The sequence below is a fragment of the Ahaetulla prasina genome, chromosome 12 (assembly GCF_028640845.1).
Source record: "Ahaetulla prasina isolate Xishuangbanna chromosome 12, ASM2864084v1, whole genome shotgun sequence".
NCBI classification, from domain to species: Eukaryota; Metazoa; Chordata; class Lepidosauria; order Squamata; family Colubridae; genus Ahaetulla; species Ahaetulla prasina.
Genome location: NC_080550.1, coordinates 17,106,541 through 17,129,515, shown reverse-complemented (window position 1 = coordinate 17,129,515; position 22,975 = coordinate 17,106,541). Strand labels below are relative to the sequence as shown.

Sequence of the window (22,975 nt, the reverse complement as noted above, 5' to 3'; positions counted from 1 at the left end):
ACTGATTAATTGTTCTAACTGTCAGGAAATTTCTCCCTAGTTCTAGGTTGCTTCTCTCCTTGATTAGTTTCCATGCATTGCTTCTTGTTCTACCCTCAGGTGCTTTGGAGAATAGTTTGACTCCCTCTTCTTTTTGGCAACCCCTGAGATATTGGAACACTGATATCATGTCTCCCCTGGTCCTTCTTTTCATTAAACTAGACATACCCAGTTCTGCAACCGTTCTTATCTTCATTTATGTATTTATTCATGATCTTCCATAGCCCAAAATGTATTTCAGTGCACCTTCCAAGTCTAACATCCTAAATCATTGCAACGTTTGTGTCTTTCCCAGCAATATATTCATACGTACCTAAAAGCAAAATGATGCAGGCCAGAATTGCTATTAAAGCACCCATGCTGAGACCGATAGGGAGAACATAAGCTTCAGCATTGCAGGACTGGGCAATGCCATCATTGCTGCAGCCACAGACTTTAATGGTAAGAGTACTGGTGCTGCTCATTGGAGGGTTCCCACTGTCGCTGATGATGATAGGTAAAAAATAGACTTCTTGTTTCTGCCGGCTGAATCCGTTGCGTTTGGTCAAAATGTTGAACGTGTTATCTGGAAGGGATGAGATGGGCAGAATGGTAAGAGAAAATATAGTTTCCAGTTGTCCTAAAAGTATTAGCCTTGTGGTACCCTGTTTCCCCGAAAATAAGACATCCCCTGATAATAAACCCAATCAGGCTTTTGAGTCCATGCGCTAAAATAAGCCTCCCCTTGAAAACAAGCCCTCCCTGAAAATATTGAAACACAGAGCTGGAAATCAGGTAAGACGGCAAGAGGAGTCCCATGTTGCTCCATGCACCCTAAAATAATAAGACCTCCCCGAAAATAAGGCCAAATGCTTATTTTGGGGTTCAAAAAATATAAGACAGGGTCTTATTTTTGGGGAAACACGGTACCTTCCTGGCTTTTATTTCTGTGAAATATTGTAAATATTTGTTATTAACGAAAGGGCCAAAGTGGTAGCGTTATAACGTATGCCACCAATTTATTTTTTATGTTCATTTAGCCAATATACGGTTTCACTTACCATGCTTAAACTCCCTTCTCCTGGTTTTCTATCATTAAGTTGAGACATTTGCATTTGCAAGTGTTGGTTCTCACTTTAAAACAGGATAGTCAAGTTCTTTCTTTACTCTTTGTGTAATGCCATCCTGTACCTCTAACTTAAATTTATAGCTTCACGGTAGCAACATGGAAATTCATTCTTTCGAACAAACATTCAATTTAAGACATCTTTTAATCAAAAAGCGAAATAATGAAACACCAGTATAATATCTATACCTTCTTTGCCCCAACATTTGAACCTTGGCATTCCAGCGGAAAGGGGGAGTGGGGAACAGGGCCGTGTGAGTTGAGCAGCACACACGTGCAAGCACGCCAGCCCCAGAGTTGGTATTCAGTCAGTTCTATGTGGTTCAGGCAAACCGGTAGTGGCAGGGAGAGGCTCCAGCCACCTACCCACCCACCTGGACGTCATCACGTCCCATTTTTGATGCTCAGTGCATGTGTGGAAAGTCCTGTGCATGCGCAGAGCTGGCGCATGCACTCACATTTGCGAACCGATAGCGAAGGTAAATGAATATCATTCCTGACTAGCCCACTGCTCACACAAGTTGAGCTGTACAAGTGTGTGTGTACCACCCACCGCTTGGGTGGCCCGGTTGTGAACTGACCACAGCCCAGTAATGGGCCATGGCCCAGGGGTTGGGGAACCCCTGTTTTAGTCTATGGATAAGATGTTCCATACAGGTCTTGGAGATGAGACAAACATAGAAAAAGCACACAAGGGAGAAAGGCAGAAAATTGACCATGGATTTAGAATATCCACTGTATTCCAATAAAGGAGAATATTTGTTGCTCAGAGCTGGAATGTGGGTTTCTTGGTGCTCTCTAAGCTTGGTTGCTTTCTTGCAGAAAACGTTACCTGAACTAGCTAATATTATCAGTGATAGTACCTAGATCAGTGATAGCTAACCTTTTCTGGACCAAGTTCCGAAAGTGTGCGTGCTCCCCCCCTCCCCGGAATGCCCAAAATGCAATGCATGTGCTGCCCTGCGCATGTGCCCCTATATATGCACTCTGCCCCCTGCGCATGCACGCAGCCCCTGCATGCGCCCTGCCCCCATGCATGTGCATGGTCCCCACGCATGCCCCCCCTGCATGTGTAGGCGGCTCCCCACATGCCCCTGTGAATGTGCAGCAGAGACCCAAAGACCAGCTGGCTTGCGGGAGGCACAGTTCAGCAGAGCCAAACTGGGGCAACAGCTCGTATGCCATCAGAGAGGGTGCTGCGCGCCCCCTCTGGCACGCGTGCCATAGGTTCACCAACATGGACCTAGATAATTAAATGTTTGGGGGAAAAAACAACTAAGTTCAGAGAGCACCAGGGACCCTTCACCCATTGTATTCGTTTGGATAAATGGGACAAGCAGTGGCTTCAGTACAAATTGTTATGTTTTCCCATAGTGATATTACTTTTATTTTTAACAGCTTTGGGCCCAGTTGTCATCAGTAAAGCAGTGGTCATTTAGCTTGTGGATTTGCTGAATTTACTGAGGCCTTTCTTTCATTTAACATGTAAAATATAGCCCATGCTGCATATGCTCAGGTGAAGTAAATGGTGGCTTTATTTAATAGCAGGTATTATGAGTATATTAAATCAAATAGCTAAGGATCCCTCAAGTAATTATTGAATTCATTTTATTCCTGAATGCATGAGATTTTTCTATTACATTAGGGAACTCTACATTATTGGCAGGCAACAGCTCGCCCACTATTTCCCACCTATTAGCGCCTCTGGGAGAGGCAGAAAACATTTCAAAAATGTAACATTATTTGATGTATTTCACATTAGCTCTTTATTGCTTTCAGTTGCAGAATTATAACTAGCAGAATAACAAATGTTGGAACGTTCCTACTCAGAAGTCCGCATGCTTCAATTTGGTTTTCCCCCTCCCCACTCAACACAATTTTTCATCTTCTTTTAGAAATTAATTGGCATGTACTATCCAAGTAAGCTTGCTTAGTAACTTCCCCCCTCCCCCCCAATAGGGACTAGAAGTTTTGTCTAAACTTTCTTTAATTTCAGGAAATCCCACATTTCTCCATTAAGCCATGTTTATGGATAAAGCCACATAGCTGATATTCTATTATCTATATCCACGATGGTGAATCTATGGCAAGTGTGCCACAGGTGGCACGCAGCGCCTTCTCTGTGGGCACACGAGCCGTCGCCCCAGTTGAGCTCTGACACACATGTGCCTGCGCCTTCCACTGGTCAGCTGGTCATCAGGTCTCTGCCGTGCAGGGGCAGGGGCAGGGCATGTGCGGGGGGTACATGTGCATGCATAGGGGCGGGGGGCATGCGAGGGACATGTGTGCATGTGGTGGGATGGGGTCAGTGATGGGATTCAACCAGTTCGCACCACTTCAGGAGAACCGGTTGTTAACTTTCTGAGCAGTTTGGCGAACTGGTCGTTGGAAGAAATCATTAGGGCAGAGAATCGGTTGTTAAATTATTTGAATCCCACCACTGGATGGGGTGCTTGTGGGGAGCACACGTCCATATATAGGGATCAAGGCACATGCAAGGGAGCCATGTGCACATGCACGGGGCAGGGCGTGTGTGGGAGGTGCATGCATGTGCACGGGGGACAGGGCACATGTGCACGGGCTGTGTGCATATTGCATTTTTGGGATTTGGGTGCACGTATGTGCTTTAGTTACTCAGTCGGAAAAAGGTTAACCATCACTGATCTATATTACCCAGCAACAATGGTTCGTGGGTCAGTGGTCATTAACAGTCTCCAAGTCTACTACAGGTGCAGCTAGTCCTCTATTTACAACCATTTGTTTACTGAATGTTCAAAGTTACAGTGGCACTGAAAAACGTGACTTGTGACTGGTTTCCACACTTACGACCATTGCAACATCCTCGTGATCACGTGATCAAAATTTGAATACTTGACAACTGCTTCATATTTTATGATAGTTGCAGTGTGCTGGGCTTATGAGATCACCTTTTGCCAATCTCTAATAAGTAAGTCAATTCAGAAGTCAGATTCCTTGCGCAATTATGTTACTAGCTTAGCGACTGCATTGATTCAATTAACAGTTGTGGCAAGAAAGGTTGTAAAATGGGGCAAAATTCACACAAATGGCTCACTTGGCAAGATAAATTTTGGTTCGTAAGTCCAGGGTTACAACCCTTCATTTAATGACCGTTCAAAGTTACAACAGCATTAAAAAAAAATTCTTACAATTGGTCTCCAGACTTACAATCAGGGGTGAAATCCAGCAGGTTCTGACAGGTTCTGGAGAACCGGTAGCAGAAATTTTGAGTAGTTTGGAGAACCAGCAAATACCATCTCTGCCTGGCCCCAGAGTGGGGTGGGAATGGAGATTTTACAATATCCTTCCCCTGGAGTGGGGAGGGAATGGAGATTTTGCAGTATCCTTCCCCTGGAGTGGGGAGGGAATGGAGATTTTGCAGTAGCCTTCCCCTGCCATGCCCACCAAGCCACGCCCACAGAACCCACAGTAGTAAGAAAATTTGGATTTCACCACTGGGTTGATACAACATTCTAAAATATGGTGAGTTAAGTTGCAGTTCAGAGTACCATATAAAAATTGCCTGTGGTTAGGTTTTTAAACCCTTCTCTATCATATCTTTTGTGCAATATTCCCATGTTAATCAGCATATTAATAGAAGAGAATATTTATGACTGAATTTAGGATTGAACTGTTAGAGTCATTGGTTTTCTTGGAATTTGATTGTTTTCTTGCAAACGTTTTATTACCCAACTGAATAATATCTTCAGCAACCAGTAAAGTTGCTACTTCAGACCAAGCTCAGACAGCACCAAGGACTCCATTAAACAAATTTATTGACCTGGAAATGTTTTAGTTTTAACAGATTAGCAGAGTTGGAAGGGACCTTATAGGTCATCTAGTCCAACACCCCCATTCAAGCAGGAGACCTACACCATTTCTGACAAATGGCAGTCCAGTCTTTTCTAGAAAGTCTCAAGTAATGAAGCTCCCACAACTTCTGAAGGCAACTTCTGTTGCATTGGTTGATTGTTCAGTTCTCACTGAAAGTTCCTTCTCATTTCTAGGTTGATTCCTTGGTCAGTTTCCATCCATTAATCCTTGTCTGGCCTTCGGGTGCTTTGGAAAATAGCTTGACCCCCCTCCTCTCTGTGGCAGCCCCTCAAATATTGGAACACTGTTATCATGTCTCCCCTGCTCCTTCTCTTCACTTGTTGGTTATTTAAAATATGGATTTAGAAACAACTTTAAATTTCATTTATAAATGGAATATAAATAATGGGAGAATTGGTGAAAAATATTGAATGCAGTGGAGACTGACAGATTGATCCATAAAGACAATCATTTCCAATATTCAATTCTTATGGACTAGTTCTGAATCTATGTTCAACGGTGATTCGAAATCCTTAGCAGGATTATTTGCATAAAGGATAGTTTCACTTATTAAACTGGACCAGTGCAGGTAGGTAAAGAATTCAGGGAAGTTTAATGGTCAAAATTAACAAACATTTTCATAAATTAGGTTTGAAACATCAGCAAGAAGGAAGACCAAATGCAGTAGAAAGCAACACTGACAGATTCATCTCTCCTTCGCTTGACATGTTGCCTTGAAGATGTTACCAAGGGATTTAGGCCAGGGATGAAATCTATTTACCTTCCCTACCAGTTCGGAAGAGCAAGCACCCCGCGTGCGTGTCACGTGTACACACGGACCCTCTGGGCGTGCACAGAGGATAAAAAACAGGTTACTTCCTTGTTAAAACCAGGAAGTAACGATGACCGGGTGGGTGGAGCCTCGCGCTGCCGTCGCTACCCGTTTTCTGAACCACCCGCCTCCATTGCTACTAGTTTGATTGAACCGATCCAAACCAGTCGTATTTCACCCCTGATTTAGGCACTTTTATTGAGTTTCTCCAACTTGAAACTTACAGGCCACCTGTCTTCCCCACTAGTAATAAAATCACTTTATCTGACTGACTTTCCCTTCCTGGCAAACACTTTAAAAATAGCACTTGAAAGCTGAGAAAACAGCAGGTGGCTTTTGAGTTGTAGACACCAAGGCTACTGAATGAATTAGCTTGGAAACAGGTGTTCAAGAGGATAGTGGGTGTCTTGCTCTCCACTCATCTTCCCAATTAACCTCCTCATCCGTCATTATCTTGCTTTTCATGTATTTTATTTACCCATGCCTTCCTTAACAAAGTAAAAGCACTTTCCATAGTGTTGCTCTATGTGTTGCTATGTTCTTCAATATTTATTTAGACCAAACTCAGAATAATAGAACCAACATACTGGGGGAAAGGAAATAATTGTATCCTTACATCCTCTGGAGTCCCTTTAAGCTCAAACGTACTGCTCCCTCCAGCCACTTCATTCTCTGTTGTCCCCGTCTTCTTTTGCCCTCAATCTTTCCCAGCATTAGGCTCGTCTCCAGTGAATCCTTCCTTCTCATTAGGTAGCCAAAGTATTTTGAGTTTCCTCTTCAGGATCTGGCCTTCTAAAGAGCAGTCAGGGTGGATCTCCTCTAAGACTGACCCGTTTGATCACCTTGCAGAGATGGAGTCACTGAAGCAGTAGGCGTGAGCTTAAATGGACTCCAGAGGATGGTAGAGGACAGGAAGGCCTGGAGGAACATTGTCCATGGGATTGCAGTGGGTTGGACATGACTTCGCAACTAACAACAACAACAACAACAAACTTTCTTCTTCTTTTTTTCCTTTCTCTGGTGTTCTGAAAATTGATTACCCCACCCTCCAGGCCAAGAGCTACATCTGCCTTTGAGGGATATGGCAAGATCCACATTTTAAAAAAAAAAAGTAGATAGGGTCAGGACAAAAATGAAATTGGATTTCATTCAAATTGAATGAAACAATAAGGTGCCGTTAATACTATTTATTTCCCTTGTATCGAATATTTTTCTCTCCAGATACATTAAAACTTTATTAAAGCGTTTTGGTCTACCAGAAGAAAACACACACAAACCGCTATCTGCATGCACTCTCACACCACCACCCAGCACAGATCAACTCCGTAGCCAAGACACTCATCTCTAGAACAAAACGCTTAGCTGACGAACAACACCTAAAAAACGAACTACACATTCTCACAAACGTACTAACATCCAATGGATTCCAAAGAAATAAGATTACCAAACTAATCCAAAAAGAACCCCCCACTAAAACCCAAGACAGAGAACAAGAAAACAGCACAGCCCTCCTCTCATATATAAAAGGCACCACAGACAGAATCAGCAAGATCCTCCACAAACATAACATCAAGACAGCATTCTGCACAAACCAAAAAATATCCACCATCCTAAGAAACCCCAAAGACAAAATTGAGTTAGAAAATCAAGGAGTATATGAAATCCCATGCACCGCCTGCCCCACCACATACATCGGACAAACCAACAGAAGAATAAGTGCACGCATTGAAGAACACAAGAACTTAGTCAAAAAAGAGGAACCAACTTCTTCCCTGGTCCAACACCTTAAAGCCACAGGATACGATATTGACTTTAAAAAGGCCAGAACTATCGCCAAAACTGAACACTTTAACAACAGAATAATCAGAGAAGCCATCGAGATAGAAAATGCCCACACAGCATGAACAAACGAGATGATACCTGCCGCCTACCAGCCATTTGGAAACCCGCCCTTATTGACAAACGAGTCCTTAACACGAGGAATGACACCAGACCCACACTCACGAGGTCTACACAGGATGTCACCACCACACATCCATCCAGAAAGCAGACCCAAACCCACACTGATCAGGAAGCACGACCAAGGACCAGAAGCCAGACTGCAGCTGCAACATTAGCCATTTCAAACCCCTCCAATCCATACATGCAGCAGACTGACACCCACTATGAAGATGTAGCACGACCATGAACATGAAGCCAAACAACAGCAGTGCAGCTCACCAGCCCAAATCCCCCTGCAACTCAGACTAATCTGAGCACAACCAAGCCCCCACCCAAACAGGACACACCCCCAGCCAATCAGAGCACAAAAAAACCCCATCCAATCAGAGCACAGCCAAGCTCCCACCCAATCAGTTCAAACCCCCACTAGCAGTTAAAAAGGAAGAAACAGCTGCAATCACACATTGCTCCCAGAAGCACGAAGCTGAAGCCTGAAGATGACAAATGAAACTTCGTCGAAACGTCGCCAAGACACTTCCAATTTTACGCGGGAGAAAACCCGAATAACCAATGACCTACATATCTATCTATCTATCTATCTATCTATCTATCTATCTATCTATCTATCTATCTATCTATCTATAGATATAGATATAGATATAGATATAGATATAGATATAGATATAGATATAGATATAGATATAGATATAGATATAGATATAGATATCACAGAAGACCTTCTTATCTCTAAGTTTCAGCAATGTGAAAACTTCTCCAAAAGCTCATGGGCCATCCAAGATTGGGATTGATGGATTTTTTTTCAAATCATTGAAATGATCTTTCATCCCTTTATTAGATCCATGATCCATCCATGATATCTCTCGGTTAATAAGTAGAGTATAATATTGAAAAAGAACAATCTGATTTTATTTGGCACATGAAGGGAAGGAAGATTTTATGCAGACTTGAGCCTATATTAGTTGACTTAAAGCAGCAGGTCAACAGAAATAAAAAAGGTGCCTTAATGTCAGGCTACATTTAGAATAGAATAACAGAACTGGAAGGGAGTTGGAGGTCTTCAAGTCCAGCCCCCTGCTTAGGCAGGAAATCCTACACTACTTCAGACACATGGTTATCCAACATCTTAAAAACTTCCAGTGTTGGAACATTTACAACTTCTGGAGGCAATTCTGATTAGTTGTTCCTCTCCTTGATTAGTTTCCCCCCATTGCTTCTTGTCCTGCCTTCAGGTTCTTTGGAAAATAGCTTGACTCCCTCTTCTTTGTGGCAGTCCCTGAGATATGGGAACACTGCTATCATGTCTCCCCTAGTCCTTCTATTCATTAAACTAGACATACCCAGTTCCTGCAACCGTTCTTCATATGTTTTAGTCTCCAGTCCCCTAATTCTCTTTGTTGCTCTTCTCTGCACTCTTTCTAGAGTTTCCATATCGTGGACTCCACTCTTTTTTACATCGTGGAACCCAAAACTGATTTAAAAGATTAGGAAAAGATTAGGAGGAAGACAAACAGCCTACATGTTAAATATCTGTAAGCCAGGGCTTTTCTGAGAGCACTTGATATTCCTTTACTCCATGAAACTTTCTTTAATAAGTAGACATCTGTAAGTTTCCCTGCTGTGCAACTTTTCAACTAGCCGTCTACTTTTTTCCCCTTTTTTCTTTTTTCCATTTTTTAAAATAACTATTTAGAAATATCAAATCATTAACAGCATTAAAGACTGCATTATAAGTTATCTGTGCTGGCGATGTTGCCTTTGAAGGGAAAGAAAAGAATTTTTAATTGGGAACTTTTACAGCTGGAGACTTGAGAAGCTCTGGGAAAGAAGGCTTCTTTATGTTTAGATAAAAGTTAGCCAGCCTGAATTGAAAATGTGCAGAGTCCTTCTGTGTACTTGGTTAGGAATTGCAATATGCTATTACTAAGAGGGGCATTAAATGGGATTTGAAGCAGGAGGATTTCTTTTCTTTTGTTTTGTTTTGTTTTTGGAATTCCATAGTATTTGCTAGAAGTTGGAATATTTTTGATCTTCTGTTTAGTTTGGGGCACTTTTCCCATTTTTACCATTCCATACATTTTGTCCTGGCCACCATCATTAAAGGGAAAGGATCCTGAGAGTTACAGCCTAGCATTTTCTGTAGGTTTTTCATAGGTTGTATTCCATCTTCTTAGATCATTTCCAGTTTTTGCCAACAAAATTTGGAATCAATATGGCAAGGCTCCAGCCTATACTATTCAGACTTAGTCACAAAGACAATGTAAGGCTTCTAAATCAAGATACATTTAATGGAATGGGTTGAGACATTTCCTAAATAGTGTGTAACCAGAGAATTGGTCAGGTAATGGCGGTAACTGAATAGCTAGCAAAGCTAGAAAGTATGAGAAAACACTAAGACAACATACAAACTATTTCCAAATCCAAAAAATTAATACCTGGGATCAGAGGTGGTATTCAGCAGGTTTTGACCAGCTCTAGAGAACCGGTAGCAGAAATTTTGAGTAGTTTGGAGAACCAGTAAATACCATCTCTGACTGGCCCTGCCCCCATCTATTCTCTGCCTCTCGAGTCCAAGTTGATCGGGAGGAAATGGGGATTTTGCAGTAACCTTCCCCTGGAGTGGGGCGGGAATGGAGATTTTACAGTATCCTTCCCCTGCCATGTCGACCAAGCCACGCCCACCAAGCCATGCCACGCCCACCAAGCCATATCCACAGAACCGGTAGTAAAAAAATTTTGAATCCCACCACTGCCTGGGGTCTAGGGTAAAGTTCAAGATATCTTACTATTCTAATAACAGCATATGAATTTTGTTTTCAGCACAGACTTGCTTCCAAATCACATGCATATAACCCCCAAAGAATATAATGACTCAAAAGTAAATTTAGCTCCAGGGGCATTTAAACACCTTTGAGCCTTTCTACTGGAAGTCTATCTGGTCTCACCTTTCTTTTCAAGGAATCTGGAGCAACTAACAGCAGAAGTAAAGAAAAGGGAAAAAAAACCTTAGGTTGACCAAATAGCTTAAAAAGAATGTTTTAAAGCGTATAATGCAGCAGGTCACAGAAACCAGGCACAATAGATTCTTTATGAGAAAGATTCTTTATATGAGCTTGACAATAAAGACAGACTCATCCTATTCAGCTGATTAAAATAAATTATGCTACTTGACGTTATCACTTTTATAAGCTGTTTTAAAGGGTAATGTTGTGGCAACTGAGCTGTATACATGTAGACATTTTCATTAATGTAAAATGACAAATTTTCAGTAAACATCAAAAATTTACAGCGTACGTTCTGGAAAAAGCAGCAAATTGATGGCCGCCATAACATTTTGTATTACAAATCTTACAGAACTACAACACGGATGCGGAAACTGTTTTATAATTCCAGTTTACTCATTTAGTTTGGCATCTTCTGACACACAGGAAACAAATATTATTCCAAAGCATCCCGAATTCAATCAAATAATCACCTTCTCTTGGTTCACTGGAACCATTTGATTCCAGTGATTTGGTGATTTAATATGAGCAACATTTAAGAATCTACAATTTCCACACAGAATTCTCTGTTGAGAAACTGGATTCTGGAATGTGATCCAGACAGGCTCAAGGTTGACTCAGCCTTCCATCCTGCTGAGGTTGGTAAAATTATGCCCACATTGTTGAGGGCAATATGCTGATGTTGTAAACTACCCAGAGAAAGCTGTAAAATATAAGTCTTAGTGCTATTGCTATTCTGATGGAGAATGTAATGGTTTTCTTTTCCACTTTATTTTTTGATGTTGGCATAGTTTTATGATTCACTCTAGGTTGGAGTTCATAATTTCAGCAGCTGTGTAAGTCTAAAATAAGATAAAATAAAACTAGCTTTCAGGGACAATTAGTCAATGTCTTAGCCACCTCGAATGTCAAATCTCAACATTGCTCGCCCAAAAATATTATTATTTTTTAAGTGTCTTTCCTGTCTTGCAATAATTCAAAGCCTATACAACACCGCTCAACAATATTGGAGTTATTTGTAAACAAAACAGCAGAAAACTTACTAAATTCATATTAAATTTATTGTAAGTGGTAGCGTATGGAAAAAAAATAAGCTTATCCCTTCAAATCTTAGATAGCAAGATTCTTTTTTTTAAGAATCCTGGATCATCTCTTGGTATAAAAATATATAATAGGCTATGGGCTTAGAATCTTGTTCAAAAAACAAATACTAACATTCATATAAAGGATGAAAACAGGTAGAGAAGAACAACAATGTGCTTTTTGGTCCATCAAATGACACCACTATTCTCCATAATGAAATATGACATGGAGATAATCAAATATTTAAAACCTTTGACATTGGATAGCTGATCCTAAACAGCTAGAATGACACATTGAATGTTTCTTTTCTGCCCTTCCCTCTTTAACCATCCCCTTTGGAACAAAATGAACTTTAAATAATTATCTGTTTAATTTCCAATTCTGTTCCTTTCAAAATGTCTGAACTTTAGATTCATGTAGATAATTGTCTCTAAAGTGTGCCAAAACTTTTCTCTTGACATTTGATACATGAGAATATTATCCTTATAGGATTAGTTCTAGGCTGTATTCCTAGCATTTTTGATTTTTTTTTCTTTTGGCTTTGACTTTTTTTGGAGGAAATTTTTCAAAAGTTAGGAACTCTAACCAGTGGTGGGTTTCAATTTTTTTTTTACTACCAGTTCTGTGGGTGTGGCTTGGTGGGCGTGGCAGGGGAAGGATACCATAAAATCTCCATTCCCACCCACCTCCAGGGGAAGGTTACTGCAAAATCCCCATTTCCTTCCGATCAGCTGGGACTCGGGAGGCAGAGAATAGATGGGGACGGGGCCAGTCAGAATTTTTTACTACCGATTCTCCGAACTACTCAAAATTTCTGCTACCGGTTCTCCAGAACTGATCAGAATCTTCTGAAACCCACCTCTGACTCTAACCCTAATCTGTCCCTTCACTATTCTTTTTTTTTCTTTCTAAATTTCTCTTTTCTTTTCTTTTATATTTTATCTTACCCAGAAATTTAATAAAGTATATAAATATATATATGTCTTACTTATTTTGGCCATGTTGTGCAAGGGATTTCACTAGAGAAAGCAATTACCTTTGGAAGAGTTAGTGGTAAAAGGAAACCAGCCAGTCAAAGAACATGATGGATGGACACTACAAAAGATGACACACCAGCCAAAGCATAGAAAAACTCAAAGAAGTCATGCAAGATCAGAAGACGTGGAGAGACCTGGCTCATAAAATCATTAAGAATCAGACATGGCTGAATGGATAAAATCATCATCATCATCATATATTAAGAAAGTGAAGCGCTCTGTCTTCTATATAATATTCTGGCTTGGAAGATCCTTTCACGAACACAGCAGGGATAACTAGGGGTTCTCAGCAGCAATGAAATCCAAATTTTTTTGCTACTGGTTCTCTGGGCGTGGCTTGGTGGGCATGGTGTGGCTTGGTGGGCATGGCAGGAGAAGGATACTGCAAAATCCCCATTCCTACCCCACTCCAGGGGAAGGATACTGCAAAATCTCCATTCCCACCCCACTCCATGGGAAGGATACTGCAAAATCTCCATTCCCACCCCACTCTGGGGACAGCCAGAGGTGGTATTTGCCAGTTCTCCAAACTACTCAAATTTTTCACTACCGGTTCTCAAACTGCTCAAAATATCCACTACCAGTTCTCCCGAACCTGTCAGAACCTGCCAGATTTCACCCCTGGTTCTCAGGCTGATTATGGTCTTCTAAAGCCTTAACCATCCATCTCTTCAAAAGATTCTGAAGTCATAATTTTTATTATAGTAGAGAAAAATCATTAGCTTCATGGAAAGCAGTCAGTACTTGCCCTGGTTTGCCATCCGACGGTCATAAAAATCAAAAGAAGATTATATGCTCCTATAAACTCTATTTTAATGGAACTTGACATAGTGTTGCTCTCTAGAAGTTTTAGATTTCAAAGCATATTAAGTTTTATCAGCATAGTCAATGACAAAAGATGGGCATCTTTAATAAAATACAAGAAAGGGAGAAAGTTGCCCAGGCCATTCTCTGTCCTTTTCCTACATCAGAACCAAAGTATTCTCTTTCCTTTTATTTGTATTTCTCTAAGGAACTCAAGGAAACACATGAAGAGACTTCCCTTTATTTTATACTAACAACACTGCAACCTTCAGATTGAAGGACCCAAGAGATAATAACAGTTTCAAAGTCAATTACAGAGTTCCCTGATCAAATGGAAGTCTGAAGTATGTTTTCCTAGACCAAAACTGATAACAGGAGCAGAAGACAACCATCCATTTAAATTTGACATATCACCAGGAATAGTCATGGTAAAAATGTTGATCAATTGTTTCCAATTGTTTGTGATCCAAAATACCCCCCCTCCCCGATAAATAAAATCAAAAAACAAAATCAGTTTTATGTCAATGACTGCTGCTTTGATTTCTTGTAGAAGATATGAAAGCTTTGCAAAATTTTGCTTTGGCGATTGGATTCAAAGTTCATTCAACTGGATCTTCAAATCTCCTGAACTCCGATCAATAACTCAGATAAAATTATCAAACAAAATAAAATTGAAAGCCTTTCAAATAGTTCGATCTATAAGCAACAATTTTAATTAAAAGGTGATTAATTAAAGGAAATGACCATTTAGGTGTGACTTTTTTTATAAAATAACATAACAGAGGTAGCATGTTAACAAATACCTAGAGTTTCTGATGATATATCAAATAAAACATTTATTCAATTTTGTGAGCTTTCTAGAGGCACTTGGCCAGCTGATATCTTGGATCTTTAGATGAAGTGACAGAAGGAGAGAAGCATTCACATTATGGTTTTGGAGACTGTGTTAAAACTACCTTTATACTAAGAGGAACTCAAAACTGATATGTTTTGTGCATACGATTTAAATAGAAAATGGGCTAGAAATAATTAAGCCTTGTGAATTGAGACAAGTAGAAGGAGAAAACAATGAATAAAATGGATGGATTAAAGAGATTACTGAAATGTCCTTAGAAAAACTGTTGTATGGGTTACAATTAAAGGTTGGTTAAGCCTCAATCCGTAGAATCAGTAGGAACTGGACTCAGCTTGAAGGCATAAGAATAATTGGATATGAGTCAATCAGATCTTCTCATTTACTTGTACTTGTTTGTGCTGTAAGGTGAGAGCTATACTTAATAATTATGGAAAGGAGAAGGAAAATATCTAGAACCATAGAAATGACTTTTTCCTTCCCTGGAGAAAAGTTATTTCTGAGTTCAATACCGAAAAAGTGTGCTTGAAAGAGAAGATTATTTCCAAGTAAAGTCCTTAGTAAAGCTTGAATTTAGTATTCTTGAGACATTTACATTGATTTAATTTGCCATTCAGCTATTGAATAAAATCCGTCCAAGTCCATCCCACATAATGACCAGCTTTCTTGGCAATTCTATCTTCAGGGCTGCAAGCATCCATCTCATCATAAAAGCCACGAGAAACGGATTAAATCATTCACCAAAGAACTTCACTGTGGAGGGGGATTTTAAACGGCTCAAAGGTGACAAGGCAGGTGACTAATTTAAATGCCTTTAGATCACATGTTCCTCCTCCCAGGTTGGATAATAGCTTTATCAAAAGAACATTTGCCAGCTTTCCATGACTTCAAGTGAAGGCTTATCTGCAGGAATATCCATTGATTTATCATCTACCGGACCCCAATGGTTAATAATAAAAAAGAGGAAGTATAGCTGGACAGGTTGAGGAGAAATTAATTCATATTCTCACCAGCAATCCACAGTTGGAGAATATTAAATACAGCAATACTCCAGAGGAAGAACAAATGATTGGCACATAGATATGAATGATATAAAACTGGCACATTTAATAGTTTCTTTTCTTTCTCCCTCTCTCTTTCTCATGCAGCGCAACCCTTTTCCAAGTAAAGGTTCATTTTTCTTATACATCAATTAGTAAATTCCTTTTTTTTAAAAAAAAAGGAAAGCAATTGCATATTATGTTTGTGTTTTCCTGTGAGTAAATATTTGCCTATGTGTTTGCAAGCACTATTCCCCAATATATGTCTTTGCCGCAATTTTCCCCCTAACATTTATTCTTCTGTATAACTGGTTGTTTTTTTTTTTAAATTATTGATGACTAAATTTAGGAAATTATATTGTGGAATATTAAGGTGGTTGATAATGAAGTTAATATTTTCTTCCCATTCAAGTTGAATAGGAATTTATGCTGTTTACACCACTATTGCTAAAGTACATCCAGAGTGATGTTCGAGATGTTTCCAAGCCAAAATCCAAATACACCCAAATGTTTTTGAACCAACAAAAAATGAATGTTGAGAAAAATGAACATAAAACCCTGGAAACCATACGCTCCATTAAAATGTTCATGCTTAATACATCACAAAATCAAATGAATAAACAATGGAGACATGGGTCACAATAATTTTGCGGTTACCCAAAAAAAAAAGAAAAGTGAAGACAATCGTGTAGAACACAGTGGGAGGAATGGATGAAGTCCAAGGACAAATCCAATTTTCCAACAGGATGTTCACATGATAAAGTGGGTCTTATTCCAATGAAAAACATGTTTCCCTATTTTACTTTTAAAAAATAAAGATCTATCTATCATCTATATCTGTCTGTCTGTTCATCTGTCCGTCCATCTGTCCGTCCACCCACCCACTCTACCTACCTACCTATCATCTATCTATCTATTTCTCCTCCTCCTCCTCCTCCTCCTCCTCCTCCTCCTCCTCCTCCTCCTCCTCCTCCTCCTCCTCCTCCTCCTCCTCCTCCTCTTCTGCTGTCTTCTCTTCTCTCCAGGCAGACAAGCTGTATTCGAGAATTGGTCTGGCAAAGGTTTTATATGCCCTAGTTTGCAGTACAATGTTACCGGAGAAGAAGATGGTGGATTCTGTTCTATTCTGAGCCTTTCTGGTGTTGGCATATTAATTATGAAACGTCTTTAGGTAAATCTAGTTTAGAGAGATTGTAGAGAGCCTTTTTTGAAACAACCCTGGACACAGAATTAGCAAGGGGACAGTGGGGACAGTCAAATTATGAAAGCAGTACCCCAATAATATGATGCTGGTACTGTTTTGTTTTGTTTTTTTTGTTTTTTTTTAAGTACGTGGGTTACTTAAGCATGGATAAAGGGTTGGATCTTGAGTTGCAACAGTACAATATTGCTTTTGTCATTTACATCCTGCCCTTTTCTATCTGATGTCCTTCTTTATCCAGATATTTGTTCTACAGCAACCAACTTTATTTTTCAGACTGCCTTTTCCAATGAACTTAAGTATGACACTTTTAGAAAGTTGTTCTGACTTGTTGATCGGGAGGAAATGGGGATTTTGCAGTAACCTTCCCCTGGAATGGGGAGGCAATGGAGATTTTAAAGTATCCTTCCCCTGCCACGCCCACCAAGCCATGCCACACCCACCAAGTCACGCCCACAGAACCGGTAGTGAAATTTTTGAATCCCACCACTGATACTGGACCCTTTATCAAATCTCACCTCACTAAACTTGAACAAATGGTTAACTTGCTGTTGCCTCTGTTCTCCAATAACTCATTGTTTACCTGAAGTGAAAAGATTCTATAATAACTCAACTACCAGCATGCTGATTTAATGAATATTATGCTGCTTTCACACAGTTATAAGCAGTGGTGGGATTCAGCCAGTTCGCACCATTTCGGGAGAACCGGCTGTTAACTTTCTGAGCAGTTTGGCAAACTGGTTGTTGGAAGAAATCTTTAGGGCAGAGAACCGGTTGTTAAATTACTTGAATCCCACCACTGGTTATAAGCTACATTATTGCAATGTTTAATGGCACTTTGAATAATTAAAGGGAGGAGGGGCCTGATCCATGTTTGATGCAAAAAAAGTCTGAAGTAGAGTATGAATACCGGTGACTGTTCTATCTCATTTTTTTTGCCAAGATCTTTGATCTCTCTAAATAATTGGTTCTGTTACCCAGGTGGCCTTACTCTATTTTTTTTTCTAAAGTCTAAATGAAATCTATGCCTTCTCTAACATACAATTACTAGGTGTAAACCCATTCATTGGAAACAAGACCTTTGGTTTTATATGTAGCATTGATTCAGCATCAATGAAAATTTCTCTTATGTTTTTCATCAGTCTTGTTTCCTCCTGCGTCAATATACTAAATTCTTTAATTTTTCATTGTTGTTGTTTCCTGAGTAGATTCTTTATGAAATTGCAATAATTTGTTACTAAAGCATAGTATCCAAAATCATCCACAACATTCTAGGTCAGTGAGAGCTAACCTTTTTGCTGTCATGTGCCAAAAGCGGGGGAAGCGGGGGGGGGTCACGGGCAGGCATGCCCATATCCATAAATCAATGCGCCCCGCCTTCCCGTACATGTGACCCCCCAATGCTCCCCCTGCTTTTGATGACAAGGTTCCAGAAAAACCTCTTCTGCATAAAAAAACCTCTGAAGCCATTGTCTTTCAAAGTTCTTTACTAGCATAAGGAAACTGGCACACGATGAGTGAAATTCCAAAACTGAAACTTCCGGATTCTTTTCCCAGTTATACAAACCCCAAGAGTCCCACCCCCCTAACCCCTTTGCCGGTCACATGGTCCAACATTCTTCCACTTTATTCGAAACCTCTTCTTGCCACTCCTTCTGCAGATGTGAACACAATCCGACCTTGACCGCTTGAAGAATGTTACCATACCCCTCAACCCCCCTTCGTCCCCTCAGGGGAGAAATGTGGCAGCGTCTGGAAACCTATGGCCTAGCATGGTTTCCAGGCCTGACATTTGCCATACAATGGCATGGTGGGCCCGGTAGGCCCATTTTTTGGCCTTCCCAAACTCCTAGAAACCCTCTGGAGCCTGGGGAGGGTGAAAATGGCCTTACCCCCACCGGAGGCCCCCCAGAGGCCAGAAATGGCCGGTTTCCCAATTTCTGGTGAGACTGGAAGGCCCAAAAATTAGCTGGCTGGTGCGCGCATGTGTGCTGGAGCTGAGCTAGGGCAACACTCGCGTGCCCACTGATATGACTCTGATTGGCTCCTATGGCTAGGTTCACTATCATGGTTCTAGGTGTTCCCAAGAATCCCCAGTGCTCTGAGGACTTCAAAAGGATGGTTCTGCAGACTAAAACTACATTACTAAGAAGCTCTACCACACTGTAATTCATAGCCAACAAAACTCTAGGCTATTGATATAACCTTAAAGTCTGTCTCCATCTCCTCCTTTGACATGGCCATTAGTGAGCTCTGGAAAAACCATTGATTGTGAATAGCAGTCAACATTTGTGAACACATAACTACAGTTCTTTTCCCTACCCCAAGCCTGATGTTGTTATTAACAGAGGATGAGCCTAAGAATAAAGATATCATTAGGGGACAAGCAATCCACTAGACAGGCAATCCACTAGGACAGTGATGTCGAGCCTTTTAGATCCCGAGTGTCCAAATTGCACACGTGCATATGCCCAAATGGAAAGGTGCAGGTGAGCATGTGGACATGTGCAAACGCACGCAATGCGCATGCGTGCATGCAGCAGAGACCCAAAGATCAATTGGCCAGCAGGAGGCGGGGCATCCCAACACCGGCAGCGCGGCGAGACGTAAGATCTTTTTCTTTCATGAGCTTCTGTTTCGTCGTTGTTTGAAGGGAAACAGAAGCTCGCAAAAGAAACACCACGGAGATCTGACCTGGGGCGACGGCGCACGTTCCAGCAGAGAAGACTCTGTGTGCCACCTCTGGGATGCGTGCCATAGGTTTGCCATCACGGCACTAGAATATTAACTGACAGCAAACAGCACTCCTTATTAGCACTAATGATGTTACCTAGTTTGGGTAATGAAACATCTGCAAGAAAACAAGCAAGCTCAGAAAACACCAAGGATCTCACACGTCAACCCTGAGCTACAAATATTCTCTTTTATTAGTAGGGGATCTTTTAATGTCTTTTCAAGCCTTGAATAAATTATGGTTTCAAAAAGGCTTTTCAGTTTGGTCTGCCAATCTATCTGGCCACTTCCATTATTTATTTATTTTTTGCGAACTATTTTGCAAATAGTTCCAGAAGTGTATAAAAACGAATCTAAGAAAAAGACTCCAGAAATTTTTATCTTAGCTCCAGTTTCATTTCTTTAAACATATGCAGTAACCTATTGAAAGTTGGAAGAGGCAAATAATTCAAAACAAAAACTACAGAAAACTGCTGTGATTCTGAAATTGAGGTTTATCATCATTAAGTCAGAATTCAGAAGGAGCGTACTGTAGGGCAGCAGCTAAATGTACAATTGGAAATAATTTCACTCCTTGTTAAATGTGAAGTCAATATTGCTTTGTCCGTGAAGAAATATACCATAATGTATACAAATAATCACTGTTATATCAAAAAGAGCAACAAGTGTACTGCAATATAAAAATCTCCTGAAATATTTTGAGAAGTGAAATAATCATTGTGTCTATAATTTGCTGTAATTCAATGTATCATATATATCTTTATATCTCTATATTTCTCTCTCTCTCTCTCTCTCTCTCTCTTTCTCTCTTACACACACATACAATCTATCTATCTATCTCATCTCATCTCAATGTTTTAAAACAAACATTAACTGTGTCGTAAAAATTAAAGGCAAATGCTCATGGTAAAACAGAGAAGGACATTAAGAACATTAGCAAAACGAAGCAATGAACACAGTAAAATTTACAACTTCCAACTTTTCCCCACATTATCATTAATAATATTATTATTAAAGATGGGGTATATATAAATATATTTACCTTCATTTTCCTTAATTGTAAAATTAGGGTTGTTGGCCATTTCAGATGGAAGGTTATAAACAAAATAGTGTCCATTTTTGGGATCATCCTTGTCAATTACTCTCATGGTATGAATGACCTAAAACAGAAAAACAAACGTATTTACATGTAAATCTGAAATGCTCAGCATGATGCTAGCTAGAAACTGACCAAAATTTGTGTGCAGTAAGAGGAATAAAAGACAATTCACCTCCTCTGATATCAGAACTTTCTCTTATTAACATTCAAGGAATATAACATTGTCCTAGGGATCAGGGGATTATTTTTTTTCCTAAGAAAATGTGTTAAATGTTAATATGGGAGAGTCACAATAGTTCTTTCTGGGATAAAAATTTTACTCTAAGGTGTTATTTTTCCAAGCTTTGGAGAATGTTGGAGACAGGGAAATAGTGATACTAATTGGCCTTGATTTCAGTGGCAAAAGACATGCTAATGCTTAATTATCCTATGGACTTAAATGGTTCTCAATTGACTTCAAAGTAATTCCTTTCGATATAAATAGAACTTTTTAAAGTGTTTTTAAGACTATACTCAGGATGTGTAATTTGAGCTATATTACATTGCACATAGTATAATTGCATCTAATATAATATATTAGAATAGCATATATTAGAATATATTTAGTTAAGTTCTCTAGTGCTCTCTTCCTGCTCAGAAACTAAGCATTTATCATTTTTTTTTGTCCATGCTAAATTAGCACAGAAAAGTGAGGGGTATACACTTCCCACCAATTATACAATTGTGACTATTTAACCTGCAGATTTTGTGTGTCTACAGAAATATCATAGACTAAGATTCACCCTGGCAACACTTTAATCCCATTGTGTATTGATCAGCAAAAACATGAAGAGTGAAGATGGTTGTGTGTTTTCCAGTATAATTAAATTTCTCATGCCCACTTTGCAATAATGTACAATAACATACAGAAAGGGAAAATAAAACAAACAAAAATAGCTCAACATGACTTGGGTACACCAGTAAGTGGAATTTTGTTTGTTAAGCACAATGTTACTTGATATGGACCTATTCCAGATATAGAAAAATTGAAACTATATTATATAATATTATTGTTTAACACTTATTTTAGCTGTCATTAGATTTTTAACTGCATTTTATATTGGTTTTATTTTGGTTTCTTAGGAGTTGTAGATGTCAAAATCTAATAAGATTACTAAATTGCAAGCTTTTGTCATTTTTATCCAAAATCTGTAAATCATTTAGATGAGAAAACCAAACATTGGTTGATTTCATGTTATTTAGGCCTTGTAAATATATATAGAAGCTTATGTTTAATTGTGGGGCATAACGCATGACATCTATGAGGTTCACATGTGCATTAGTACCTTAGATGCTACATGCCCAATATCTGACTTATTATCTGATCAATATCTGATCATTATCTATGGCAGGGGTGAAATGCTCCTGGTTTCGACCGGATCACGCGATCCGGTAGCGATGGGGGAGGGTAGTTTGGAGAACCGTAGCAAAAATCCCTGCCCCCACCCAGTGCCCATGCCTCGATGTTCCTCTTCTCTGTCCCTGAAGCTCTCAGTGGTGATATAGCTGCAAACTGCCTTAAATGAGTGCCGTGGCGCTTCAAAGGGCCGCACTACAGCTGATCAGCGCTGTAGGCGGCTAGTAAACGAGTGCCTCTATTTTTAAAAAAGGTAGACCAGTGCCTCCCAAAAAAAGGCAATTAGTAGACCGGTGCCTCTATTTTTAAAGAAGGTAGACCAGTGCGCTCCCAAGTTTTGGATACTTTATTATTTTTATTATTTATTATTATTGGCCATGCCCACAAGGTCACCTGACCACCAAGCCAGACCCACCAATTAAGCCACGCCCACAGAACCGGTAGGGAAAATTTTTAGATTTCACCCCGATCTATGGGCACTCAGATCTCAGTCTAGCAATCTTTTTTGAAGAAAAAAGTTTGGGAATCAGTAACAATATTACATTGTTACTGCAATGCTAATTTGAGTCATGGGGCAGATAAAAATAACGACAGAGAATTAAAAAAAGAAACCAGAACAAAATTATTTTTAATGACTCCAGTGAAATACAAAACAGAAATATACCAAAAACATCCTGGAATTTTTCTAACTCACATATAACTTGTGAAAGTGGAAGAAAATTGGCTTCCCTCCAGATTGTCCACAACATGAACCTGAATATGTTTTCCCCAACTTCAAGGAGATCTTATTTCCTCTTTTTAGTGTTCTCTAATGTTGTGAAGAACAGGAAGAAACTCACTTAGCTCTATACCAAGACTGGTTTAAAAATTGTGTCATGATGAGACACAATTGGACAGACTCACAATTCAACACACCGAAAGCTTCTCATGATCTGCCCTTGGCATTCCATGCCTTATGACA

The 22,975-nt window shown here is 39.8% G+C and overlaps 1 protein-coding gene across 1 annotated transcript in view; it reads right to left on the bottom strand.

Moving 5' to 3' along the window:
* The window catches only part of CDH8 (cadherin 8), a 307,900-nt gene that overhangs the window by 4,771 nt on the left and 280,154 nt on the right, over positions 1-22,975 (bottom strand). The window contains exons 10-11 of the mRNA XM_058155277.1: positions 20,562-20,679; positions 353-604 (exon numbers count right to left, since the gene is read on the bottom strand). Of these exons, the coding sequence (XP_058011260.1) occupies positions 353-604; positions 20,562-20,679 (370 nt within the window). The remainder of the gene's footprint in view (positions 1-352; positions 605-20,561; positions 20,680-22,975) is intronic.